Source organism: Cyprinodon variegatus, unplaced genomic scaffold (assembly GCF_000732505.1).
Source record: "Cyprinodon variegatus isolate N-32 unplaced genomic scaffold, C_variegatus-1.0 Scaffold244, whole genome shotgun sequence".
Lineage (NCBI taxonomy): Eukaryota > Metazoa > Chordata > Actinopteri > Cyprinodontiformes > Cyprinodontidae > Cyprinodon > Cyprinodon variegatus.
Window position 1 is genome coordinate 417,371 of NW_015150697.1, and position 19,252 is coordinate 436,622.

At 35.7% G+C, this 19,252-nt stretch overlaps 1 protein-coding gene across 1 annotated transcript in view; it reads left to right on the forward strand.

The window, feature by feature from the left end:
• Nucleotides 1–19,252, forward strand: part of shank3 (SH3 and multiple ankyrin repeat domains 3) — a 285,728-nt gene that overhangs the window by 166,511 nt on the left and 99,965 nt on the right. The window contains exons 9-12 of the mRNA XM_015381921.1: nucleotides 4,501–4,578; nucleotides 4,834–4,900; nucleotides 6,216–6,445; nucleotides 6,566–6,732. Coding sequence (XP_015237407.1) covers nucleotides 4,501–4,578; nucleotides 4,834–4,900; nucleotides 6,216–6,445; nucleotides 6,566–6,732 — 542 coding nt within the window. The remainder of the gene's footprint in view (nucleotides 1–4,500; nucleotides 4,579–4,833; nucleotides 4,901–6,215; nucleotides 6,446–6,565; nucleotides 6,733–19,252) is intronic.

The window sequence follows — 19,252 nt, forward strand, 5'->3', positions numbered from 1 at the left end:
TAGTTTAATAAGCCATGATGTAGGACCTCAATGCTTTGCTCAAAAACCTTTAATTAAAAGAGAAAAAAAGTTTTTTTATGCCATCCTCATGAAATCATTATAGCATAAAAGGAGAGTGCAGATTCTGAAATATGAATGATAACACTGAATACTGACTCAAGTGCAGGGAAGCAAAGTAAGGGGTGGTGGCTTGGAGTGATCTGAAAAACCAATCATACCCTCGTGAGATCATATAAAAGTTCCTAGAAAAAAACATATGACTATTTACTATTCGGTTTAAGCCTGCTCAATGTAATGAATGAAACAAATGAACCCTGAAAAGATGCCTTCCTGATGCCATAAATGTGGTTCCCACTTAATGAAAATTAAATGAGCTCTCTCTGTAATGAAAAACAGAAACTTCATATAAGTAAAAACTGGAAAATATCCCTACATCTAGATGTTTTTCCTGCATGTCTAAATTTTTTTTTGATGAATGAACTTCAGCTCAACTGGAACACCACATTCCCAAGAGCAGGAGGCAGTTTGTATGTTAAGTAAGCAGAGCTTCACTAATTAATACTAACAGTTTGTAACATGTCCATGTGGCTACAGTCATTGCGTGTTTATGGCACCATCTCAATGGGGAAAGAGCCCAAGTTTGAACTTTTTTTAGTCGTGTTTTCGGGAGCTATTGTGAATATGTCTGGATCTGCCTTCAGTTTGTGTTGAATATTTGAGAAATATAACATTTAAGCATAAACATTAAAACAGTTGATTCAGGGAAAGTTTATGCTCAACAAAGTAACAGCTCTGACTTAAGTTGCAGTTTGCCATCAAAATATACCACAGAGAATGGATGACTTGTTTGAATTTTTAGCGCCTTGTACTATTTACTTTATGTTCCCTGTGTTAATAGAACCTTGCTGTAGCTCTGGTCGGTCCTCAATGATGAAAATGACATTTCAATCAGCTTACACAGTAGCTTACTAAAGCTACTGTGCCACTCTGGCACAGTTGCTGTAGTAAGCTGATTGATCTCAGAAAGCTTGTATCATAGCAGGGTTCTAGCAGACCTGAAGCAGGCTTGTTTTGGATGATTATCTACAATGACAGTAAGAATAGGGCTTGTAGGATCAATTTCGAAAAGCAGTTGTCCAGTGGCAGGATCAATAGATCCATGTGTGGAGAGAAGAGAAACTGTCAGCAAGTGGGGAAGATAAATTAAGCTGTGAGGGACAGGGTGAATGAATATATAATTTTCAGTAATCATCATTAGAAAAAGCGGGTTCAATGCTTGTCCCTCTCCTTGGATCTGTATGGCTTTTACCATTAACTTAGCGGGTCTAGCAGATGTGCCAGTGAATGAGGACATGGCAGGGGTCTGTGGCTTGACAGAGCAATCCTTGAGACATGCTTGAAAGCAGTTATTGAGGAGACAGGCAGAACTGTGGGGAATGGTAAATTAGCATACCCTGATGGGTAAAAAGTGAGTTAACTGACACAAGACAAAGGACTGCCTGAATCAGTCTGAAGCTAAGTCATTAAATACAATGCAACCAGATACCAATGGTTATAGAGTTATATATATTATACAAAATCCACAGTTTTCTACAATATGAAAAAGACTTAATAGCTTTGCAAATAAGTTGTTCAGTATACATGAATATGGTTTTAGGTCAAATAGGTCTACCTCAGACCGTAATGGAACTGCAAGAGGTAATATCAATACCAGAGTCCTCTTCTGGGGTTTTTATAGATGAAAGCAAGGCCTCTGACATAAAAAAAAAAATGGAAAGGTATGATTTCAGGGGTGCACCTTATAATTGGTTAAAAAGAGTTACCTTAATGATGGAGACCTGCTTGTATATATGAATAATGAACATTCTGATTTTGTTGAGTTAAAAATATCCCACGGAGTTCCGTAGGGTTTTTTCTCTAAAACCAAAATTGTCCATTTAGGGAATCAAATAATTATGCAAAGATGTAAGAAAAAAAACAAGAAAAAAATGACATTGTGTCGTCTGTGCTGATATACTAGTCTCTATTTGACAAGATCTCGAGCTGCATTTGGATGGAGTGGGGCCTAAAATTGAAATGTGAAAAAAAAAAAATTTCTGACCCACATGCAGAATCAAATCAGTTTAAATTTGGAAAAGGGTTTATTTACAAGAAAACACGGCAACAGACAATTCTTGATCCTTCAGGAGTGAGAAGAAGGTTCCATTAACAGTGGCGTTTGGAATGAGAGTGGAGTTAATGGTAACCAGAATCTTTTTATCTGGGATTAATAAAGAGACTTTACTTTTGAATGGCTTGGAGGGAAGATGGCCAGGGTCCCGTTTGGGGAGGTTGATATTTCTCTGATTGTGTAAGGTGGGTGGTAATACAGAGAACCAGGATTCGGATGGAGCCGGCAAGGAAATGATGAACGGCTTAACGGGCAGGCAGATAACTTGCAGGTAAATCTACAGGAGGTGAATCAGTGGAACTGATTCCTCTAGAAATCCACAAGAGAAAACCCTAGAGACAGCAAACACAAATGGTGTGTTCGAATTCTTTGGCTATGTCTTTTAAGGACACGGTCTACCTGGACTGGATCCTTCAAAGTCTTTGAAAATAAGGGGACTAGAAGAGTTTTGGCTGTGAATTCAAACAGGTCCAACCCTTTTTTTTGTTTTTGTTTTTTATTGTAAAATGAACAAAGACTACACTGATGAGAATACAAAGTCTAATCAAGGTGACAACCATCAGGAGCATTAACAAATAAAAGCCATTGTTATTATATAAAGCTTAGTCAGTTAAATAACATGCTGTCATTTTGCACATCTCTGATGTTGCTGCTGTTTTAACATATTTATTAAATGTAAAAATATCCATAGCTGTATATTGTTTGTTTTTATTTTCCAGGAGCAGTTTTTTTTTATATTGTTAAAACACTTTACAGTACAGTATTTTATTGTTTATCTTTTAATTTTTCGCTATTATGTTATTCTTATACATTTTTCTAAGTTCAACATTTGTGTGACAATTTTTTTTCTTTAATCTTTTTGCTGCTGTAAAAGCCGGAATTTCCCCAACGTGGTACAATAAAGGGATTTTCTATTCTATTATTTTCTTTTCTATTCTATTCTATTCTATTCTATTCTATTCTATTCTATTCTATTCTATTCTATTATAATTTATTCTATTATATTCTGCAGTTATTAATACTAACTTTAGCATCATTTTCTGTTTCAATTTTATTATTATTATTATTATTTTTTAATGCTGGGAATCTAATTTTAAACGATTCTGTTTAGGAGTCACTCACAAAAAGACAGTCCATCCATATTCCCCAAAGAGGCTGCTCTAGTTTAAGGAATGGTTACATATGCCTACTTCATACTGTAGGTCAAACCACGTCTGTGTCATTAAGTGAACCATATGTTAGTTTGTCAATGCGTGCTCTGATGTGTAACTCAGTGTTGACAGAAATCAGAGTGCCGATAGCAGAGATAGTCTAATTCTAACCCTGGTCACGTGTTAAATTACATATCGACCATCAGTCAGCAGCTTTTGAATGTGCAACCCTTTCTAGCAGTCTACATTTAGGTTTTTTGTTAGGAGGTCATCTCATTTATATGGAAACTACTTTCAGGAAAAAAAATCTTAGGCCTTAAGGTTTTTTTTCCCCTTTCTATCAGATGGTGTAGAACAATTTAGCTCTTATTGCTGTTGGTTCATACATACAAAACATTTGATGCTGAACTGTTTTGGAGAGTACCATCAAGGTTTTTTATACAAGGAGGAAGTATGCATTATGTATAAAAATGCAATGTACTAAAGTTTAGTTTGACATCATTTAGTAGTTAAGTAACATAATTGAACTGAAATTTTAATCTCTTGGTTAAATAGCTGAAAACCAATGACCGAAATTGAAAAACAAAATGCCATATTGTTGGCACTTCTAAACACAATGCAAGATAATATATTTTATAAATTTTAGACCATTTCTCAGATTGTTTTTGTCCCATTTCTAAGTCTTTTTGGTATGTTTTTCTTGTAAAGATACCATATTGCTCTTCCCTACACCTCCATTGCCAGAGTCATGTTTAACAGTGCTGTAAGCCAAGTTCCTTTCAGAGGAGAGGTTGCCATTAATAATAATCCAGGCAATAACAGTTACAATAACTGTCACAGCGTCTGTTGCAATTTATATAACTCTTCTTTATATTCAATTCTTCAAAAAGCTTTATTTTTTTTCAAGTTTTTCTATTTCTAACATGTTTTTAAATGTGTTCTGACTTCCATTGTCACATTAGTTGCTTATTATTGTACCCTACATATTTACCATTCAGACAAACATATGTTCAGTCTAATAGGATCTTTTGGACATATGAGGGATCATGCCAATTAGAACTGCTCTGGTTACTATTGAATCGATGTGTTGCTTATGTGTCATCTGATGTGACCTAAAAAACTGTCTACACTCCACAAACAGCAGTGACATTCACACATGTAAATCTCTCTGTCATGTAGGATAGCTGTGCACGTGTTCTACTATTCCGGGGAGCCAATAAAGAGATAAAAAACTACAACAGCCAGACAGCATTTCAGGTATGTATAGTGTCAAATGTAAATGTTACATTTTTATAGATAACATGGATTTTCTATTTTTTTTGCAGTTTGGTCTTAATATGTTTTTTGGATCAAAGATAAGATAGTGAGCAGATATTTTTTTTTGATATATCTGAAATATTAGATAACATACAAATATACAACCTACTGCTACAAAAGTAATTGGACATGTTAATTTTTTTTTCCTTTTCTTAAATACTTTCTACATTTCAACAGTTTTTGTTCTTCCATTAGGTTGCTATTATAGCTGGAAACTTTGATCTGGCAGAAATCATTAAGGTTCACAAAGCATCGGATGTTGGTAAGTTGACAGCAAAGGTAGACCTTACCAGTTCTGGATAGATAATAGAGAGGAATCTTAATTTCCATAAATGTATGAAACTGAAAAGAGTTTAGAGGTATGACATGTAAAGAAAAAAAATACAGTGTAATATTGGATCACTGAAGAGTTAAGGAGGTTCTCTTTGAAATAACATACAGGAAAACTCTGCCATCTGGTGTGGACAACTTGTAATGCCTCACTCCAGAGTGAATGAATGTAATTAGTTTATCATTTGTAAGCAACCTAAGCAACAACACTAATAAATCTGTAATCGCATATAAGGGTAATATATCGTCAAGACAGTTAAGTGTGAAACAACATTTTATTGTTTTGATTTTTTATACTAAATGTTTAAAATGTATATAAAGAGCACCCAAATTAATTTTACATTTAGTTTTTTTTATCACTTCTTTACAGTCTTTCAATAGTTTGAATTGATGATTTATTTTACTTCTTAGATTTACAGCTAGTATACCTATTAATGTGCTTTCAACTTTCTTAGACTTTTCCACATTGATTGGGATTTAAAAGGGTAGTCCAATATACAGTAGTTTATCATTTAAAATGAAATTGATGGCAAAAAATTTTTAGAAATAAAAAAAATCTAAAAAAAAAAATCATGCTTTTCTATTTAGGCTCCCTAAATCTGATATTAATTGAAGTGCAGTCAGTTTCCCTCCTAAATGAAATAATTTAGCATTCGCTTTAGTAGATAAAGCTCCCCTTTCTTTAATTTAATCTCAATATAGATCCCTCTGTTCTGTTAAGGAATTATAGGTTTGTTAATGAACATCTGAGAACAAAAAAAGCAGACAGGTCAGGGATAAAATACTACTGGGCTTAACAGGGAACTGTTATCAATCATGCAAAAGTTGAAAAGGTTTTGGCTAAATTCAAACCTCCCAAGACAAGCTTGGATTACCACCAATTTACAGCCAATGACAGGATGAATCAGAAACCAGCTTATGGTAACTCAGAGGAAACAGCTCAGGTAATAGAAATCCTCACATTACAGTTATTTTGTATATTCTTAACCAATCTTACCTTCATAGAAGAGTTTTATCAAGAAATCTGTACTAAATTCATATGAAGCACAATTTGCTCTTTGGGACAAGCCGTGGAGTCTAATTTTTTAGATGTTTTAGAATGAATCTACAGTAATAATCTTTAAAAAAATATATTTCTAATGTAAATGTAGATTTAAAGATATTTTAGCTATCAAAGCATCCATGTATTACTCTTGGCTACAGTAATAACCGTAATTAGTCAATGGTTTGCTTCTTTTCTCTTGTAGTGCCTTTTAGGGAGACCCCCTCCTACACCAACCGTCGCCGTGTTGTGATAGGCACCCTGCCCTCACCCCGTTCCTTGCTGCGCTCTGCGAGTGACAATAACCTGAATGGTGACCATGATCACATCCACCCTCAGCGCCCTCGAGAATCCCGTGGCCGCCCGGGTCACTCCCCTGTTCCTTCACTGCGCAGTCTCCCAGCTTTTGGGCAACAGCACAGCAGCCTCGGAGAAGTGAGAATATTTAAAAAAGAGAGTGTTAAAAGCAAGATTAATGTCAGTCTAAAAGGTCGTGGTTATTTTTCTATCATTAAAATAATCATGTTTTAATCTTTCCTCCCTGCTTTTTGTTAGAGTCGTCACGGAGAAATCCCTGACAGCAGTCTCCAGAGCACCGGCAGCTCTAGATCCTCCCATTCCCGCTCACCATCTTTACATCACATGCATGAGGAGGACAAGCCAGTCCCCAGACGTTCCCACAGCCATGGCTATCCTCATGGACATGGACGTGGAAGACTCAGGTCCGTAACAATCCCCTCTGCACACTTCTTTCTGTTTACACAGACAACTTTTGATAACTATTGTAAATGTTTTTCATCTCTTCCCTAAATGATCTCACCCATGCCAGTCTTTTCATGAATTCACACTGTTTATTTGTGACCTGCCTTATAATAATGTACCTACTTTGATTTTTAAAACAGTTTTAAAAAAGCCAAGTGTCCCATGTGATGTGTCTGAATCATTTGTTAGTCACTGGTAGCGTTGCATCTTATACCATCTGCTCCACTATTGGGAATAACCATGACTGGTAATAAGCAGTAAGCAATCTTCATTTAATCATAAGTCATTTGCATGTCGCATACATGAGGATGGAACCCATTAGATGTTGATGAACTAATAAAGCTTTATGATAACAGGCTGACAATCACAGACATGTGTATGCCATGTTTAAACAAGAATCCCTATTTGTTTAGCAAGCAGAGCTGATATTCAGTGTTTGTCCCACCAAAAGGACAGAAAAAATACAGCTGTTTAAAATAAATGTCAGTGTAAAGGTTTTAATGTGTATAAAGCCATTTCCACACAGCAGTATTTAATGGTGCTTGCACTGTGCTGTGCATTGTGAAGGAAGCTAATAATATCCCTTGGGATGAACTTAAATCAGCCAGTTTTGGATCTCTAGACATGATTTTATCTGAGCTAGTGATTTATGTAGCGTTGTCTTGTCAGTTAATGGTTGAACAAATCTCCTGTGTCTTGTGCTAAACTCATAGATGAATAGAACTAGGTCACATCTCAAGGAACAACATTACACATTTATTATTGGTTAAGAACTTTTTAAATATAGTGACAAATTCTGAAATATTACCTACATGCAAGTTGTCAGGGAGAGGTGGACTAGTGGTAGGCATTTATTGGATCCTACTCTGCTCTGCAAAAAACATCTAGAAATGAGTCAAAATGTCTTAAAGGAAAATTCCGGTTTTTAACACTTTTAGCCCATTTTCTGTAGTGTCCAGGATGAAATCGAATGATCGACACCAAAATTTTGACGATTGGTCCTGTCTCTGCTATTTGGCTCATGCAGAATCCCCCCCTGGCTGCTTCAGAATGGCTTCCATAGTGCATGTCCGATAATGTCCTTAAAACAACCTTAAACGTTCTTTTTTAAAATATGCTACTCACCGGGTCGTCAGCGCTGTTCAATGACGTTCCAAAAAAAGTTTCGTAAAGAAAAAACGTTCCTGTAGTGTTTTATTTAGCATTTTGTAAATCCCATTGAGTTCTGTTGGAATAGTCAATATCCCTCCGCCACCGGAAACGGAAATGGGGCCTGTTTACGCTTAGTTGTAGTCTTTTCGCAAGGCCCAAGTGTTTCTGCTTCACTCTGTGTACTCCGACGTCGAGGTGCTAACGTCTCTGTTAAACACTTTAAAAAACTCTGAAAATGGAATACGAAAGGTGGATTCTTGAGGAGGACATATTCATATACATTCCCAAAGTATAGAGACATTGTCGCCAACTAGTGGTCTGGAGTGTGCAACGCTTCAGATTCGAACGGGAAGCGGAAGTTTATAAGCGGTTGTGATGTATCGGAAAAAATAGTTCTGGGATTTACAAAATGCTAAATAAAACAAGACAGGAACGGTTTTTCTTCACAAAACTTTTTTTGGAACGTCATTGAACAGCGCTGACGACCCGGTGAGTAGCATATTTTAAAAAAAAGAACGTTTAAGGTTGTTTTAAGGACATTATCGGACATGCACTATGGAAGCCATTCTGAAGCAGCCAGGGGGGGATTCTGCATGAGCCAAATAGCAGAGACAGGACCAATCGTCAAAATTTTGGTGTCGATCATTCGATTTCATCCTGGACACTACAGAAAATGGGCTAAAAGTGTTAAAAACCGGAATTTTCCTTTAAATTAAATGTATTTACCCTTAATTTGAGTAGGTAAATAAGATTAATTGCCAATGGGATGAAGATATTTACTCTTAAAATAAGATAATTAGATAATATGCACTTAAAATAAGACAACAAATTTGTTTTTTCTTATTTTAAATGTGAATTGTCTTATTCCATTGGCAGAGTGTCTCACTTACCCCCTAAATTCAAGAAAAAATGCATTTATTTGAAGAAAAAATTACTTATGTAGATTTTGTTTTTTCCAGTGAGGTTCTGAGTTCAAGCCCCACTCAAATAGAATACCACTCTGGGTCCCTGAGTAAGACCCTTAACCCCCACACTGCTTCGCTGCACAATGGCAACCCACTGCTCCCCAAAGGGGATTGCTTAAATGCAGAGAGTTAATTTTGTTTCTTTGTACTTGTGACAGTGTAATGACAATGAAGTTGAATTCCATTCATTCTTGGGGATTGGTGGCCTAATGGTTAGGCACTTGCACTTGGATCCCAGAGGTTTTGAGTTCAAGCCCCACTCCCATTGACGGCCACTCTGGGTTCCTGAGCAAGTCCCTTAACCCCACACTGCTCCCCTGGGTGCCGCACAATGGTAGCCCACTGCTCCTAGGGGGATGGATTAAATGCAGAGGGTTAATCTTAGCAGCGTACTGACAATAAAATTGAATTCTTCTTCTATTCTTCTAATAAAAAAACTACTATTAATTTGAAACTTGCTTAACTCAGGTCGATGTTTTTAGGTCGGAGTGGTAAAAGGTTATCAAGATTTTGAAAAAGAGATTAAATTGGTTTTCAAGCGAACCCAACAGCCACAGTGACATTTACGTACCCTTCACTTCATCTGTTAAGAGATGCTGTTCTTAACTTTAGTTGAAAAGCAGGCGTTTTAAAAAGGTTGCCAAATATTGACACCCAGTGTAAATTGCCATCAAAAACATAGCTTTTATAAACAGCAATATCCTAGTTCACATAGAAAGTCACTGAAATAGAAATTTCAAATTGAGTACATTTAAAATTTAAATCATGCAATTTGAAATCCAATTCGAAAATCCTCTTCTAATAGCACATTTTAAATTGAGTTATTAAAAGGAACAGAAAGTTGTATTCATTAATCCATTATTATTTATTGTAATTAAATATTGAAACATATTACCTAATCCTATTTCTAAATGGAGATTCATGAATCTGTTTATCAATATCTTTCCTAATCATTCATTTACCAATCTCTGATGTTGCTGCTGTTTTTAAATATCCATTACTGTAAAAATGCCCATAGCTGTATGTTGGTTATTTATTCTGAAGATGCAACATTTTATATTCTTAAAACACTTTACAGTACAGTATTTCATTGTTCACATTTTAGCTATTCATATTATTATATTCTTATACATTTTTCTCAGGTATTTACTTTACTCTTTACTGCTGTAAACACCAGAATTTCTCCACTGTGGGACAATGCAGGGATTTTCTATTCTATTCTATTTAAAAAGGTTATTCCTCATACTATTTTAATTTTTCTTTTTCAGTTCGCAGTTTTAAATCCTTCTTGAAATTATATTAAAATTTTTCTTTCACCCACTCCATTTACCCGTGACCCTTCTTTTCCCTCAGCACACTGTAGTTAAGCAAGCAGTCAAACTGTTATTGGTTAGACTGACAAACTTGGTTAATAAAATGACCAACAAGGAAGCTGGTTACATCTGAGGAGCAACTACGATTGTTTAACCCTAACTGGTTAATCCTGATTAATCAGTACAAACCAACCAAAGTGGTACATGGATCAAATAGCCACCTAGAATTATGGTTCATAGACTCAGAAAATGCTTTGTGTATATAGAGTGCGTAAAACAATGTGTTTTTCTCAGTAAATATATTTTTAGAGGCTCCATTGACATGACATTTTCACAAGATGCCGGTCGGTAACAATCATAAAATCCACACATACAAAGAAATCAAATCATAGATTTCCAGAAATTAGGTTATGTGTAATAATGTGGAATGGCAAATGAAAAAAAATATTGAACTCGTGAAGAAAGGAAGGCAAAATCTCTCAGTAAATAGAAAGCAGTCCTGCCTCTTGTCAGTGCGAATCAACTGATTCAGTACCAAATGATGGCCTATAAAAAGGTATCTCTGGTATCACACAAGACTGATGTTTCTCGACTGACTTGACTGACTCAACCACCATGGCCTGTATGTATGCTCCACAAGCAAGACCCTAAAGCTGAGAAAAAAAGCATGTTGCAGCTCATTTAAAGTTTGCTGCACAATATTTAGACAAGCCTGTAAAATACTGGGAGAGTATAGAATGGTCAGATGAGAAAACAATTTTACTCTTTAGATGCCATAATACACATTATGTTTGGAGGTCAAATGGCACTGCACATCACCCCAAAAGCACCATACCAACAATAAAGTCTGGTGGTAGGAACATCATGGCGTGGGGATGTTTTTTAGCATATGTCACTGGCAAACGTAAAATTATTGATGGAAGGATGAATGGAACAATGTACATAGACGTTCTTGATAAAAATCTGCTGCCTCCAGGAAGATGAAGATGAAACATGGGCGGACATTTCAGCAAGACAATGACCCAAAACAGCCAAACAAACTCTCGGTTGATTTCAGAGAAAGAAAATAAAGCCCTAAATGGCCCAGCCAACCACCTGACTTGAATCCAGTAGAAAATCTATTGAAAGAGTTAAAGATTAGAGTTAAGAATTCCATGAAACCTTCAAGATTTGAAGGCTTTGTAGGGAAGAATGGGCCAAAATCACACCTGAGCAATGCATGCAACTAATTTCTCCTTTCAAGAGGAATCTTGATGCTGTCAATGCCAGCAAAGGCCTTTTTTAAAAGTATTTTTAAAAATTTCAGTAAGTGTGTTTAATACTTATTCACTAAGCCATTTAACTTTAATACACATAACTTAATTTTTGGATGTCTATGATTGGATTTTGGATTGCATGAATCTTTACCAACATCTAGTGAAAATGTCATGTCAATAGCACCTCTAGAGGTACCGGTATATTTACTGAGAAAAATGGTGATGTGTTCAATACTTATTTCACCCGCTTATATAATATAGCATCAGCATTGCAAAGACATTAAGAAACAGATATTCTCTTTAAACTGTTGGTTATTTTTTTTCATCCAAAGGTTATTTCTACGTAATTAAGAGAATATCTTAATAAAAAATATGAAATAGTTGGACCAGTATGACTTCTGGATTTAATAGCCTCATCTGAACATAGAGACGAGGCACTACTCCAATGTTGGAGCAGAATTTATAAAGTAAGGAGAATGTGTATTAAGTTAAATATGACCAGCTGGTCTTGATAGCCAGAACCTGCATCCAACTGAGAGTGCTGCTTTCCTTGTTTCTTTTTTTTCTGTTATGATACTCCACCCTCCTTCACTGTCTGACCTCCTGTTTATGACAGTGGTAATTCTAGAAGCATTTCAGCCAAGGGAGTGTGAAATTAGCCTAGATGATCATCAGCCTGGTCAACAGCAGAGTCCTGTGAAATCACTACCATTTCCCTCCTCCCTCTTTGTGTAAAGGTTTCTTAAGGTTCTAGCTCTTAGTCCTATTGTAGGGAAAAGTTCAGATAAAACCAAGTGTCCTTTGAGACAGTAAAAGTAAAGATGGGTAAAGCTTACTATTGTGCAGTTCATTAAAGCAGATACAAACAGAAATGTCAATAAAAGAGCATTAAAATCTTTGTATTTGGCTATAACAATTAGTCTGTTTATTGCAGTAGACAATTAAATTTGAAATATTACTAGATGGTGACATTTTAATGAACAATTTTATTAGAAAAACATTTTTTATGACATAATATTTAAATTTGCCATTTTAAGGTGCCTTATCAGTGTGCCAATGTTATTAATCTCCTAAGGAACAATGTTTTAATGTCTCTCTCCATAAACTAAGTAATTCAATGTCTCAGTTGTGTGTCATTTGATAAAAACTTCAGATCATTTGGGGATTCCCCCCACACCTAGAAACATGTTGTTATCTTGTTAGTACAGAAACCCACCAGAAGCATAAGAAATATCTCCTTTTTTTTATATTCCAAGAAGCTGATTTACCAGGGCTTATCACAAAATGTCTAATGTGCTGTAGAGGTGATAGACCTAACTCAGTGTAACTACATTGAATACACAGAGCAGAAACAGCTACTGGCTCGAATAAAGAATATACAAAAAAAGCAACCAATCAATTTTAGATGATATGTCAAAAAGATAATTTCCAGAAGGTATGTGAAGTTCACAGTGGACAGCTCACAAAACCACAGGTCTGCATTAAACAACACTAACAGTGTTAGCCAGGCTACCGGCTACTCAACTCACATAACGGTAACATTAGGTCCATAACAGTAACATTGGGTAACATTGCTGTTACAGAGTCTACTAATGTGAGCAGCAACACTGATTATTTGGCCTATCTTAAATTAGTAACATTAAGCAAAGAGGTCTCCTTATGGTGGAAGCCAGTAATTGCGACTCAACATGTTGTGCATCATTTGAGTCAGAATTGAACATCTAAGTCTGACTTTTCTGACTGAGTTTTATTTAAAAAATGCCCTTCAGTAGGAACAAAGCCAGCTCCAAGTCCAACTGGAGCGGCCTTTGCTCTCTAAGTGTTCTCCACCTTTGAAACCAGCGGCCAATGTTAATCCTAGTGTTCTCCTTTTTCTTATCTGAAACCTTTGTCAAAGATCATTGTTGTGTTCTTTGGTACTAATGAGTCCTTAATGTCTTCAAGTGAGCGATTTGGTCCGCTGAATGTAATGTCTGCCATGTTGCTCCTATGCTACGGTGGTAAGTCCTGAGTGGCAGCTGTTCACATGCACACAGATACACTCATAGCCTGGCTATGTAGACAAGGAACTGGAGAACAACACCGAAATTGAGTGTGACATTTTACCTTAGCCTTTCTGAAAAGATACCTTTGTTTCTTCACAAAACAATTGTTTAGCTCTGTTAATCTAAAATAATTACATTTTGCTTATTGCTCCTTTAAAGGTGTTCGTTGGAAGCTTTATTAAAACAAAACAAGGTTGGTAAAGATCCGGAAGAATGCCAAACTGTTCTGTTTTCTCACACCCTTTTCAACACTCCTTGCTTCTGGCAGTGTTTGCATTAGTCACAATACAGATTAGTGGCATGAGGGTTATTTGTACTACCTTAACACAGCTAAAGAGCCAAGGAAATGGAGATGAAAGAAATTGAATTTAGGGACCAAAGAGGCTGTAGAGATAAACTCCCTCAGCTTTAACTGTGGTTGGTTTAATCACATAAGATTACTCAGGATAATGATAGATTACTTGCTACTCAACCTAAATCTTTAAATGATAAGGCTTTTTGGATGAACTTCTGTGTACTCTGTGAGTCTAAAATAAACTATCCAACCAATATTAAGATGACAAATTGCAGTCCTGCACCCAAGTACAGATTTTCGATATAAGCCATGCCTCAAAATAATGCAAATAATCATGACAATTGCAGATTAACCCCAAATACTTTCTCTATTGCTTATTTGCACATCCAGTCAGTTAGAGCAATGTAAGCAACCTCCTTATAATTCAGTGTAAAATATGTTTAGTTTATTTAACAGGGACAGTGTACAGAATACATTAATCTTAAAAGAAGGGATGTCTTGTACCAGAGTTAGCTATTGCCGGTTCAGTCCATTGTCCCTGGGAAAGTGGACACTTTTAAGAAACACACTACAGAACATAGTACATTTATCCTAAAATATTAAGAAATACTGTAAATATAAATATACCCATAGCCAGTTGTAAAATTGTTAGATTTGCTGGACTGATGCTGAGATAGTTGGTGAACAAGAATATACCTCTTTAGATTAGTTGACAACAGGTTTCTGTCTATACAGCCACTTTCAGACTGTCTGGGATCTGACTCCACTGTCTGCTGCTCTTAAAATAAAAAGCAGTTTGTCTAAAGGCAGCGGGTCGTTGTGGAATGGCGCATAGTCTGTGGGTCGTGGAGCGAGATATTCGAGATACATGATCAGAAAAAAGGTTTAATGAATTGTTTCTGCGGGATTGGAGCAGTATTATTGACTTTTAAAGACTGTTCCTTTTATTTTTGTAACAGATTAAATTATCAAAACTAAGGATTTTGTATTTGCAGAGAATATTACAGTGATGGTAATGGAGAGGTTTTTTATCAAGTATCTTCAGAGCTTGATTATAATGCAATCCCAGAGGTTTGAGTGTTGTGTCATTGGCCTGAGACAAGCAAGAAAAAAACAGGAAGTAAAGGGAGGAATGATCATAGAATTGAAGTATGTAAAACCTTAAATTTTTAAGATATTTGTGATGTGTCTAAATGATCATAAATTATATCTAATTTGAAAATAAAGTTTGTGGAATGTATGTTTGGAATGTATGTTATCTGTGACTGGAGGGAATTTGATCAAAAACTTTATTTTTTGAAACCATTTCTATTGTTTTCAAAACACAATTGAGGTTTCTGATTTTTGGCATAAAGACACCTTTATGTTGCAGTAAGCCTGAACATCTCAATATTTACTCTTGTTAAACTAGAATTATTTCTTCAAAAGTCTTCTGTTAGATTTCCATCTATGCAAGAAATGTCACTGCTGTCTCTGCTGGGTTTAATACATGTAGTCTTATGCTTGCTGCTACTCAGTTATATTAATTTTTTTGCTCTAATATGATACACTCAGTAGCTTTGATGTTTTTTTTTTTATTTGATTATTCATATCCCCCAAAGTCTTCTCTTGGATAGTTTTATTGAACTTTAAGGTCAAATATAGCCTGATAAACCAGACTTAATTGGAGATTAAACATGTAATTTAGTCTGGCCCCTATGAATGAGACATCAGAAGATTGTTGATGAGAACAACACGTTGTCTTTCAATCGCTCTGACCAATGAGCACAACTGTCTGTGACGTAGTAAGCACGACGGAAAGCTGGTGGGGGAGTGTAAACAAACAGCCTGTCGGTAAAACGGCGAATATGTCCCTCTTAAAAATGAATGAGCATGGAGCCTCTTCCTGCTCATGTTTCAATAAAAAGCCCAAGTCTAATCCTTCTAAAACTGATTAGAAAGCTGAGTCAAATGAGAACTGTTCAATAGTTGTTGCCATCTTCCTTGTTGTGCTTTCTTCAGCATCATGCAGCTTTGTCGTCACACCCTCAAAACCTCGCCCACTTTGCATCCAGAAATTCAAAACACATCTCTGCGTTGTGATTGGACAGCCAGTTCCAGGGCCTGAGGAATTGATAGAGGCTAGACCACTCGCAGGCAAAAATTATTTTGGCCGCTCCACCCACGGGCTCTCCACCCACAGGTTTCTGTCAGTTCTCAGAGGTCATATTTTAAATGAGCTCCTCTAGCTTTTTCCGTGCCATATCCAACGCCTTATTGTTAGGGACCTATTGATGACCTCTGCAGGAAGTCTTCAAAATTATAAAGAACTTAATATTTGTTGTATCAGCCATGTGTTTGTTATATAAGCAGGCAAGTAGATGTGTTTTTAGACCACTACTTATTAAAGCCTGGACCCAATTTTTTAACCTTTTGCTCTCAAGGAATATTTTAATGCTTTCTGAGAACAACAACACAAATAGAGGAAACAAGGGGCAGCAGTGATAATGTTTCAATCAATAACTAAATATCTTCCATAAAAGATGTAGTTTGCTTAACCAAGCTACTTCTTTTGTACAAGTTTAAGATACAGTTGTGTTTGTTTTTAGAAGGGAAGATTTGCTGTATACGACCATAAAATGACCTCTCTACATGAAAAATACACAATCTCCTTTTTCTCTAATAGACATAAACACTCCTATGTTAGGGAAGAAAGAATGACAGACCACAGATTCATTGATGTGCAGCAAGGCAAGGGCAGACTGAGGATCATTAGAAAGCAAAGTGTTATGCTGATTATCATTGCGCAACCCACCTTAGAGGTAGGCTATTTGAGGAAAGAACCATTTACCCTGGAGGGCAAGACAGTCATGCGTACAAACACTCATTGAAGCGGCTTAATTTGATAGCATCTGGGAAAATGACAATAAATGTCATTTTCAGGTTTGTCTTCAGATGTATGTGGTTATTTTATCAAATAAACTCAAACTCATGCAGCTGGCCTCTTACTAAACTGCTCAAATTATGACACATATATTAAACTACAGGCATTAAAAGTAATTATAGGTTAAGTAGAAAACAGAAACAATGCGTTAAAGTTTAACTTTGTGTTTTTTCAATCCGAACCGCCCCTGCAATTTTCTATAAATCCATATCAAAATTTGACTTTTATTTTCCTTAATCTCTTCTTATAAAAAAACAGTTAGATAAATTGTAACTCACCCTATGGGAAAACATAACAACACCCTCATGCAGGCTTTGAAAAATGCCACCCAAGATATAAGTCCCAAGAAACCCTTAGAGGCGAGGCTAATTGTGAAGATGAATTCTGGGGGTTTAGTAGCATAGTGGTCAGGATGGGAAAAAGTGGCAGGTTGTTCAAGTTTAGACTTATTGATGCATAAAAGGTGAACAGAGCTACACTGGTAGTTACACTACCATTTTTCTACCCCCTTGACAGCGGATGTTGAACGAGACTTTGTAAAGCACAGTGGGCCAGAGCCTCATAGTTCAAGCTACTTGCTTCAAAGTGCTGAGTTTGCCCAAACCTAATGGGGTGTAGGGCAGGATAACCCGACACGGCTAATGTCTGAGTGAGTTTTATTCATACCTGAACACAGGGCTATAAAAAAGCTTGCATAAGTGACATACAGTAAGTGTGTACCAGCATGAACCTTTTTAATCAATGAAAAAATATAACTGGAATAACCACCGTCATTGTTGGGTACATTATTTAAAAATTAGCTATGTTTATGTATTTAGCAGATGCTTTTACCCAAAGAGACTTACAAAATAGACACATTTTTAGACACATTAAACTAGTTTTATATTAATTACTTCTCCTAAAAAGAAACTGGGTTTATCTCTCAGTTATTGCTCAATCAGATTAAGTAGTAGGGAGGCAACTAAGCGGTTTGTTTTTTATGATCATAAATCTTGATGAATTTGTAAGACTTTCCTATTATCTAAACTTTAAATATGAATGAAAGCTCAGTTATTAAATATAGAATGACTACTTTTTAATTTTTTTTTATATTTTATTTATTTTTTTAATAAAAATAATATAATAAAAAAGAATGACTACTTTTTGATAAATAAAATATCTATTTACAGCTGAATACATTGCTCAGTGATTAACACCATTTTGGTGTGTGTGGAGGGTTAAGTGAACCTTCAATTGCGATATATTTAAATAGTTGTGGTGATAATTTTTCACCTTTATAATAAAATAACAATGAAGCAAATTAAATTCAGAACTTGATATTTATATGCATTAAGTATATCTGTGTAAAAATAACAGTACACTACTATACAAGTGCATTCAATAAAAAGCAATGTGTAGATAAACTAAGGCAGCCAATTGTCAGTGTTGCTGTTGGTGAGAGGATGTGAAGAGCTTGGATTGGATTGGAGGTGCTTACAACATAACAGACGTGTATTAAGTCTTTGTCCCTAGACATAATGAGAAAATCACAGGAGCATTTAGCCTTTGATTATTTAGAGCTCTTCGGGTTTAGGAACACCATCATTAAATCTGCAGATCTCTTAGCCGTCGCCTCACACCTCTCTACTCTCAATGTGTTTGTGCAATCATTTCATGCCAACACCCGCCCACATTATGTCCCCTCAGCCAATCAGAATCATGTCTGTCTTAGTCTGACCTCCTGCTTTGTCTCTGCACATAGAAAGCTTGGCCTCCCTGCATCAGAGAACATTTATGAGTCTCTTTGATTGATTATTATAGTAAGACGTTTAGGCTGCAAGTAAAAATGTTAAGAAAATGTGAAAAGGAATTGGTTAGATAACTGTTGCTGAAAAAAACCTTTGTTACTAATGATATTATTTTGTAATTCCATTACTCCGAGCAGTGGTCTGCATTGAACCTCTTAAGACAGTACCAAGAAAGCTTGAGACATATTTTGCAGTACTAAAAAAAATAACTCTGATTAAAACAAAAAATACACAGTAATATAAAAAATAGGACACCATTGAGCTACTTTAGAATACAATAGAATAGAATAGAAAATCCCTTTATTGTTCCACAATGAAATTCAGGTGTTAAAGCAGCAAAAAGGTTATAGTAAAAGTGGACACAAAAATTTGGACCTTAGAAAAGTGTATAAAAATAACATAATAGTGAAGAGTTAAAAAAATAAACAAATAAAATGCTGAACTACAAAGTGTTTTTACAATATAAAAATTGTGCATCTGGATAATAAATAACCAATATGCAGCTTTGGACATTTTTAAAGTAATGCAAGTAAGACAGCTCCATAGAAGATGGCTGATGCCACAACAGGGCCATAGAAGGTCTTTAGACTGCACTTCAAAAAACATTCTACAGTTTACATGCAAAAACAGTTACACCTAAAAGTATATGTATGGATATCCATTAAAAACTAACTCAGAATATTTGTAAGCACCAAATTGCAGTTGGGTCATCTGTAAACACTTAACAGAAAGGATAATCAAATC